Below are 9,490 nucleotides of genomic sequence, written 5' to 3' on the forward strand. Positions count from 1 at the left end.
CCGCTGGCCCTCGAGGCCTGAGCCTCGGCTTGTCGCCGTGACCCGAGGCCTGAGCCTCGGCTTGACACCGTGACCCGGGAGCACGGCCTCTCGCCTCCATCAGGAGGAAGGGGCTGTGCCCACCCTGGGCGGGTGCCCCTCACTCCTGCCGGCCTGCGGGCCCTGCCCGGATGCTCAGCCTCCCTGGGGAACACGGTGGAGCCTCTGCTGGCCCGAGGCCTGGAAAGCGTCCCAACCCCCAACGCGGGCAGAACGCTCCGCGGCCCACCAGCACCTTGGGGGCGGGGGAAGCACGCTAAGCTTGCCCCGACCAGCCTGGGCTTTCTGCCCGGGGCCAGAGGTTGGGTTGTGTTTGCTCTGGGCTGCAGAAACGCACCCTCTCCGTCAGGACTAGGAACGCGCGGCCAGGTTGCCGGGGGTCTCAAGACCACGCTCGGCTAAGGGGACAGAGGGGACACAATCTGTGGACCTTTGGCCGTGCAGGGATAGAGCCCTGTGTTTCTCCAGGAATGGCTTCCTATTTCACAGGAAGGGGCCATACACTAAATTTTCTTTTTTTGAGTTGGGATCTTGCTTTGTGGCCCTGGCTGGAGGACAGCGGCATGATCACGGCTCATGGCAGCTTTGACCTCCTGGGCTCAAGCAATCCCGCCTCAGCCTCCCAATACAAGCACGAGCCACTGCGCCCAGCTGAAATGCCTGTCGTTCCAAAAGGAATAGTCCAGAATGAAACTGGCCCGTCTTGGACATTGGGTGCTGGCCAAGGGCTCCATCAATGCTCAGAGCCAGACCGCCCCTCAGCAACTGACTCTCCACATCCGTCTCCCAGACACCTCGCAGCTTTCACCCAGAGGGACCCTCTGGGGTCCTTCCTCCTCACAGTCACAGGCGGGGGCCGTTTCCGCTCCTTCCCCTCCATCCTGGGCCACCTTGGACCACGTGGGGACAGCGGCCCTCAGGGATCTCTCCTGACCAATTCCTGGCACCATGAGAGCAGAGCTTGTCCTACTGGGCTGGGCCTCTGGGGTAGGGCCCTGGGCGGTGGGGCCTTCAGGGGCGAGGCCTCCCGGGATTGAGGGGTGGGGGACAGCCTGCTGCTGGGAAAAGGGGATGCCGAGAGGCAATGGCGTTGCAGATTTAGGGACGCCTGGACTTGGGCTTCACAACTGCCACTTCCTTGCTGCGTGGCTCTGGGTGAGCCGCCTAACCTCTCTAAACTTCACTCAGAGCCATGCCTGGCCCAGGATAAGGCCTCAGTCCACGGCGGCCATTTTGTTTAGCTCTGTGGCCCAGGCAAGCTGCTAGACCTCTCCAGGCCTCAGTTCTCTACCTGAAGAACAGAGACGGTGGGCACAGACCCTCGCGATGTCCAAGGAGGTCACGGGCCTATGGCCCTCGGCACAGACCCCGGAACCCGCAGGCCCAACGCCAGGTCACGAGCGGCCGGTTGGTCCCAGGTCAGGAGCCCCAGAGCTCTGGAGCCAGGGCCAGGCCCACCGTGCCCCCCTCCCGGGCCGTACCTGCGTGATGGAGCCCTCCTTGAGCGGCCGCGGAGCCAGGGGCAGCTCGGGCGTGCGCCGGAGCTCCTCACGTGGGATCTCATGGATGGAGCGGCCGGCCTCCTTCACCGTGGCCACCAGGCCCTCGTGCGCCGGCTTCAGCTTCAGGGGCCCCAGGGCCTCCAGGGGCCGGGTCTTGTAGGCCTCGGCCAGGTCCCGCGGTGGCGGCGTGCCCTCGCGTTTCAGCAGCTTGGCCTCCCGCCTCAAGTAGTCCTCCTGAGCCTCCACATAGGAGCGGGGGATCCCTGCGGGGAGGGCAGTACTGATGCCTGCTTGCCCTTCCTGCCAGGACCTCTGTGCGGTGGGGTTGGGAGCTGGACTGCGTGAGTCCAGCCCTCCCTGCTGTGTGACCTTGAGCATACCACTTGACCTCTCTGAGCCTCAGTATCTTCACAACAGGAGCGTTAACTAAAAGCCACCTCGAGTCATGACTGTCCTGTGGTGAAGTGATACAGAGGAGGAACACAACCTGCCGGTCCTGGTGGCGACTCTGCCCCAACCAAGACGGGGGACTATGCCCTGACCTCTCTGCACCCCCCACCCCGAGACTGCCCCCTCAAGGCATCGGGGGGCACTGGGCCCGAACAGAGTGGGCGCCCCTGAACGGCACCCCAGGAGGGCTGGGGCATCCTGCTTTTCCCTTCTGTTCTCCAACAGATAAACACCTTCGCCTCGCAGCTCGGGCCTGGCCACGCCCACCGCATCACACACCCGCCCGGATCGCTGTCCGGCGTCCCCGCAGGGCGCCTGGATCGGGCAGTACCTTGCGTGATGGACCCGCGGATGTGATGCGGCTCTTTGGGGTGGTGAGGGCTGTGGCGCTCCGGCGGGATGGCACGGCCCATGAGACCTGGGGGCAGGGCCAGGAGTGACGTTACCCACGGCCCCGGGTGGCGGAGGGCCCACAGCCACGGGCCGCAGCCCCACTCCGGGGCGGCAGCACAGGGCCTGGCTAGGGCGGAGGCCCTGCACAGCCTCCAGGCTGAGCTGGAACCCCTGGCCTCAGCTTCCCGTCTGGGGACGGGGGCCACCTGCCCCGCCCCCTGCCCTGGGGCGCCGAGGCACCTCCCACCACGCGAGGCCCCACCTTCGATGCCGGCGGAGAGGGCCCTGCCCCATGCGGCCCTCCATCATGTCGTAGGTGCGCTTGGGGGCGGCCGCCTCGTGGGGCGGCCCCGAGCTGCTCCGGCCGTCCTCCTTGGGGCACTGGGACGCCGACACGCTTCCTGGAATAGACAGCGCGTGAGGGGCCGGCCGCAGTGCCAGCCACGGGCCGGAGGTGGGTGGAGCCAAAGCTCACAGCAGTCCACCCGAGCCCCATCACAGGCCCGGGTCGCAGGTCCCCAGGGCCCTCCCGTCTGTGCCTGCGCATCCCCAGCACCCAGCCGAGAGCCTTCCTGGGGGACCCAGTGGAAGCAGCAGGACAGGCACTCATATCCATGCCCAGCCTGAGGCTGCTGTCAGCATGCGGGCATGTGCCTGTGACCACACATGAGCAAAGGAGTCCGTGCCCACACATGGGCACCAACACGTGATGTGAACACGTGCACACACGTGTGTGAGCAGACTACATCAGAAAAGCGTGGAGTGCAGGGCCAGCACGGACAGCTGTGTGCATCTGTGCAGGTCTACGTGCAGGGAGTGCCTGGGTGCACACATGTGTGGATGCATGTGCATGTGTGTGTGCCCCTAGCTGGTGAAGACGGATGGGGGTCCACAGGCACACATCAGGGTGTGGTCTGCCCAGCGGATCCATGTGGGGTGTGTACTCGTGCGGGCCCCACCCGCAGTCCCACATGGAGCACGTGTGTGCTGAGTTCGTGCAGGAGTCTGGGCAGAGGTGGCCTCGCCGACTTGATGGGCCCATGTGGACCCAGCGTGTGGTCCCTGGCAGGTGGAGGGTCTGAGCACCACAGGAGGCGGCCATAGGAGGTGAGGGCCCGGTTTCCCCGCAGGCGGGGGCTCCTCCCAGGGTGGCAGCGTCCAGGGGTGGCAGGAATGAGTGGAAAGCTCCCTCAAACAGAGTTTTCTTTCTTCTTTCTTTAGAGACAGAGTCTCACTCTCTCGCCCAGGCTGGCGTGCAGTGACGTGATCAAAGCTTACTGTAGCCTCGACTGCCTGGGCTCAAGTCTCCCAAAGTGCTAGGACTACAGATGCATGCCACCACACCTGGCTTATTTTTTCAATTTTTTTTGTAGAGAGGAAGTCTCACTATGTTGTCTAAGCTGGTCTCAAACTCCTGGGCTCCAGGGATCCTCCTGCCTCGGCCTCCCAACGGGCTGGGATCACAGGCATGAGCCACCACACCTGACCTCTTACAGGATGTTTTTCTTTTGAGTTGGAGTCTTACTGTCACCCAGGCTGGAGTGCAGTGGCATGCTCACAGCCACTGCAGCCTCGACCTGCTGGGCTCAGGTAAGCCTTCTGCCTCAGCCTCCTAAAGTGCCAGAACTATAGGTGCATGCCACCGTGTCCGGCTGCTTTTTGATTTTTTGGAGAGATGCGGTCTCACCAAGTTGCCCAGGCTGATCTCAAACCCCTGGGCTCAGGCAATCCCCTCGCCTCGGCTTCCCCAAGTGCTGGGATCATGGGCTGAGCCACCGCACCTGGCCTCTTACAGGCCTCTTTCAGTCATTCCCCCACAGGACCCTCACAGTGAGAGATGCTCCGAGGTTGCCTGCTGGTGGGGGCTGGTGGTGGTTCTTAGGTTTTTCCCAACCAACTGCTGAAGTTTCAAGGTTGGGAGATTCTGGATAAAATGGTGCGATGGGAAGTCTGGCCAACAATCAGCTACTTGTGAGCGGCGGCAGGGGCGGCGGGCCTCAGACTCTCCTCCTCTCTGCTCTCTCATACCCAGGAAGCACAAGAGTGTCAAGGCCCCATTTGGGGGCCGGGCTTGGTGGCTCAGCCTGTCATCCTAGCACTTTGGGAGGCCGAGGTGAGTGGACTGCCTGAGCCTGTGGGTTCGAGCCCAGTCCGAGCAACTTGGCAAGACCTCGTTGCACAGTAAATCAAGAATTGGCCCGGCGTGGTAGCGTGCGCCTGTAGTTCCAGCTACTTGGAAGGCTGAGGTGGAAGGATTGCCGGAGCCCAGCAGGTCAATGCTGGGGTGGCTGTGAGTGTGCCACTGCACTCCAGCATGGGCAACAGAGTGAGACTCCAACTCAAAAAAACAACAAAACCGTTTTTAAGACGACAGACTTAAGGTCTGTCAAGGTTCCTGGCCTGGAATTCCAGGGTGCCATTCCGAAGCTCAAAGTTGGCACCCGTGACGTGGCTGACGGCCCGTCCCCAGGATGGCGTCCACTGGGTGGCAGTGCCAGGCATGGCCCCCGCCACAAGGCCCCACCTCGAGGCCTGGCAGTGTGAGCCTGGGCTGCCATGCTGGGCCTCAGTTCCCCACTACGCTCCTAGCCAGGCTGGCCACAAGTTTGTCTACTACACTGCAAAACCCGGGCAGAGGCCGGAGGCAGCTGTGTGGCTTGACTTCCTCCCCCTTGCCGGCTGCTGGCTTTCATGCCTGCTGGGAGGGGGGGTCGCCACCCATCAGTCAGAGCTTCCCGGGGCCACCCAGCCCTGCCGCCCTAAGAAGCTGCCTCAGGGGGCCTGTCGCCTCCTCGGGGCTGCTCAGATGGACCGCGGGACGTGGCTATACCTGTTTCCTCACCGGCAAAAAGTACCTCCATCCCCACCCTCAACCATCCCAGGCTGACGGGGGGCACGAACCCCCGGACATGCTTTCCAAAGAGCCCTGGCTGTCCGGGAACCCGGCACTCTTTCCAGAACCTTCCTCTCTCGACCGGCTCCAGACAGGGCAAGGCCAGAGGTGCGGGGCACAAGCCTGGCTGGCCAGGGCCCCCACGACCAGAAGCCAGGCGAGGCCCGTCTGCACCCCAAGAGCCCTCCCGAGGGTGTGTGGGGGGCTGAGGCATACCCAGGGACCTCGTGAGCAATTCCCCAGGTCCCCACCAGACACGCTCCTGGCTTCAGAGGCCCAAGGACAGAAGGGAGGACTGAGGGGCGGGGGGCGAGAGGGAGGCCGGGCCCGGGGACGTCCCGGCCACTCACCCTCGTAGGACAGGACGTGGCCCTTCTTGCCCTCGTAGATGACGTGGCCCTTGGGCAGGCCATCCTCCCGGCCCCGGTCCAGGCGGCTGGGGCTGTCCTCCCCGATGATCCTGGTGATGGCGCCCTTGTACGGGACATCGGCCGGCGTGCCCTGCGAGGCGAGTGTAGGAGGCTGCAGCCGGTCCTCAAGACCCGGAGCCCCCACACGCCACATGCCGTACACACGCCCCGGGAGGGGGGCGGGGCCCGTGGGAACACGGCCACGCAGAGCGAGACCACGCCAGGAGCCTAGGAACAGGCAGCCCCTGCTGTGGACTTCCATGGCTCTTCTTTTAGAGACAGGCTCTTGCTGTGTCACCCAGGCTGGAGTGCAGCGGCATGATCGTGGCTCACCACAGCCTCGGACTCCTGGGCTCAAGTGATCCTCCCACCGTGGCCTCCTGAGTAGCTGGGACTACGGAAGGGTGCCACCACCCCCAGCTAACATTTTTATTTTCTATGTTAGAGACGAGGCCTCGCTATGCTGTCCAGGACGGTCTCGAGCTCTTGGCCTCAAGTGATCCTCCTGCCTCTCAAAGTGCTGGGATCATAGGTGTGAGCCACCGAGCCCAGCCTGCTTACCAGGTAACAGACGTTGCTCTGAGTACTTTCTATAGAGCTCACATAATCCTTGACAGCCCTAAGGTAGGTCTGTTATGCCTATTTCAAACGGGGAAACTGAGGCACAGAGAGGTGGAGAGACTTCACCCAGGCACCTGGCTGGAATCTGAACTCGGACAACCTGGTCCTGGGGCCTGTGTCCCCCGCTGTGAGGGCTTGACTTCCTCAGAGCCTGGCTTTCAAGTCCAACGCACAGCGGCCGGGGAGAGAGACGAGGGGTTTTGCCCGTATCTGTGCCGGGCCTAAAACCAGGACACGGCCCGGGCCAGGGCAGGACACCAGAGCTCTCAGTCTGACCTGGGGCTTCTTCCAGAACACGACTGACATGCGGGGCCACCTTGCGCATTGCAGGACGTTCGAGCGTCCCTGGCTCAACCCCCAGATGCCGGAAGCACCTTCCCTGGCCCACGCCCCCACCCCCAAGGGTGACCATCAGGCATGTCCCTGGACACCTGGGGTAAGACCGCCCCCAGCTGAGAACCACAGCCTCGGAGGGAGTGAGCTCCCTGTCGGGGCTGTTAAGCGGAGAGCTGGTGGCCGTGGGTGTCTTCCGAGGACACCGTGTGAGGTCAGAGCGGGCTCTGAGTCAGGCCGTGAGTGTCGAGCTGCAGCTCCACTCCCGGGCCACGGCGGGACCCACGTCAGGTCACCCGCTTCCCTGAGCCTCAGTTCATACATCTACAAAACGGAGACGCTGCGTCGAGACCGCAGCATCTGGCTCAGACAAGGTGCCCTCGAGCCCTGACACTCCTCCCCTCTCTCTAGGTTCAGGAGGGAACCCACTGACGCCTCACACCCCCGGCACAGCCTGGCTGGCTCTCACCGCAGGACGCAGGACGTCCGAGGTGCCCGAGCCAGGACAGGAGAGTTGCTGGAATGGATGCACAGTGTGGACACTGGGTGAGTCCTGCCCTGGACTCTCAAGACCACGCAGGAGGCCCCTAGCAACACAGAGGCTGCTGCGACCTCTTGGTGTCGGGACCTGGACGTGGCACCCACATGGCTGGTAACCGTGTCTGCAGGTGGGGCCACGCCCTGCCTGGCACTGCCACTCTCCGCCAAAAGCCATCCTGGTGATGTGGCGAGGGTCACGGCCACTGGGAGACCCAGGGCAGGCAGGTGCCCGGGAACTACCTCAACCCATGACGCAACCTCAGCCCGCACCTGTTCTGTGCCTTCCACGCGGCTGCCTGGGCAAGCGTGTGACGGCAGAGCCCACAGATTTCAGAGACAGGAGGGCGAGGGCCCTCCTCAGGGGCGGGGCTCGAGGCTGTGGGGGCCACAGACCCCTCCCAGGGACCATCCTGCTGCTCAAAGCTCACGGCTCACACGTGTGTGTGTACGCATGTGTGTGTGTGCATGTGTCCGGGCAAGCATGTGTGTATGCCTGTGTGAGGCTGGGCACATGTGCGCACCCGTGTGCATGTGTGTTTGTGTGCCTGTGGGCTCCCATTCTCTGCAGGGTGTCCTAGCGCCAGGCACCCTCCACCCCAAGCCTCGGTCCACCCCTCCCCAGCCGCACCAGTCCTGGCACAACTCAGCCCCTCCCGCCCCTCCGTCTTCGTGCAGGCTGTTCTGGGTTGGAGTGCAGTTCCCCGAGGGTCCCGCACTCTTGATTTCCCCTGGCCACGCTGACGTGCCACCCCCTCAAGGCCTCCCCTCCTCGCCGGCCGCGGTGGCCCTGGAAGCCCCGTTGCTCCGAGCCCCGCCCCACCTGCTCATGGGCTTCACCCCCACACTGGCACCTGGCTCTCCGCCCCACGCCCACCGTCACGGGGACAAGGTGAGGGCTGGCCAGTGAGCCTCCTCGAGGACCGCACTGTCCAGGGGGGCCGGGGGGTTTGGCAACGACAAAGGGATGCTCATCACTTACGTGGGTGATGGAGCCGCGGTAGGTGACGGCACTCTCCGAGGGCAGCCGTGTGCCAGGGATGCCTTTGGTGATGCTGCCGCCCGGAGTCGAGCCCAGAGCCGAGCCTGGAAGACACGCACAGGGCTGGGGGTCCTGGGCCGGCCCGACTGCGTCCCAGAGACCCACACAGCCTGCTGGGCACCTGAACGCACGTCCCCTGTCCCCGCTGGGGGAAGAGCTGTGGCGGGGCTTCCAGACATCCTGGGGGAGGGCGCTTCCTAGCATGAGTGGGTCACAGGACCCCACCTCGAGCACCTGGGGGCAGGATAGGTACAGGGACCCCAGGGCAGGTGCCAGGGGCCCAGGGTGCGTGTGGGGGCCTGGGAAGGGCCCAAGGGGCCCTGGGTAGCTGCCAGGGGCCTGAGGCAGGTGTCGGGAGCCTGGGGCAGACGCCAGAGGCCCGGGGAGGTGCCAGGAACAGAGCTGCTGCTCACCTCTCAGCACGGACGTCTCCTGGGCCGTGGGCACCCCCAGGCTCTCCGGGGGCCCAGCCTGGCTGCGTGGTGACAGCTGTTCTTGTTTCACCCCGCTGAAGGGCACTGAGAACCAGAACGAGGCTGTCAGGCACCAGGGGCGGCGACGCAGGGCTGGCCCCACCCACCCGGGGATGCAGGGGCATGCGTGTCCCAGGCGCTCCAGCCGAGCGTCCGAGGCCTCCCAGCGTGCCCCGCCCCCCACGACAGCCGAGTCCCAGTGTGGACAGAGCCTCACCCAGTTTCTTGGGGTCCATGGCCAGGGGCAGCCCCATGGTGACAGGGCCCACGGGGGCCTTGGCGTGCTCCGAGTACGGGACATGCAGCTGTGACATCCCCTGCAGGCAGAGTCAAGGTCACCTCAGGCTGGGTGCCCCGAAACCCCTGCCCGGGGCCCCGGCGATGGGGCGGAGGTGACAGGACTGTGCCCACCCTCCCCCGTAACGGGGCCACGGCAGCCGGGTGGTTTGAGGAGACGGTGCATGGAGCCATCGGCGTAGTACGGACACCTGGCCCTGGTCGTGGGGCCGGAGCCAGGCCAGGGAAGCGAGGGTGGACGGTCAGAGACTGATGCCCCCACGTGCCAGTGGCTCCCAGAACCCTGCCAGCTTGGGGCATTGTCCTCCCCTCTCGCAGAGGGGGAGACCGAGGCCCAGAGAGGCCCAGGGGCTGGACTGAGGCCCCAAAGCCCAGCTCCAGGGCTCAGGCCCCAACAGCCCGGAATGACCACCCCAGGCCAAGGCCCCAAGCGCCTGACAGGCCTGACTGCCCCAAGGAGATGATGGTCCTGAGTGCCCGGTCCCTGCCCACCCCGATCC

General features: G+C 64.8%; 1 protein-coding gene across 1 annotated transcript in view; it reads right to left on the reverse strand.

The window, feature by feature from the left end:
* LOC103251004 (nuclear receptor corepressor 2-like) overlaps positions 1 to 9,490 on the reverse strand; it is a gene marked incomplete at both ends in the record, with an annotated part of 64,044 nt that overhangs the window by 4,175 nt on the left and 50,379 nt on the right. The window contains 9 exon segments of the mRNA XM_021708342.1: positions 1,521 to 1,804; positions 2,323 to 2,409; positions 2,647 to 2,674; positions 2,676 to 2,785; positions 5,628 to 5,778; positions 8,161 to 8,264; positions 8,634 to 8,738; positions 8,911 to 9,010; positions 9,105 to 9,187. Of these exon segments, the coding sequence (XP_021564017.1) occupies positions 1,521 to 1,804; positions 2,323 to 2,409; positions 2,647 to 2,674; positions 2,676 to 2,785; positions 5,628 to 5,778; positions 8,161 to 8,264; positions 8,634 to 8,738; positions 8,911 to 9,010; positions 9,105 to 9,187 (1,052 nt within the window).

The sequence above is a fragment of the Carlito syrichta genome, unplaced genomic scaffold, assembly GCF_000164805.1.
Source record: "Carlito syrichta isolate Samal-C Ts95f unplaced genomic scaffold, Tarsius_syrichta-2.0.1 Scaffold135813, whole genome shotgun sequence".
Classification (NCBI taxonomy): Eukaryota; Metazoa; Chordata; class Mammalia; order Primates; family Tarsiidae; genus Carlito; species Carlito syrichta.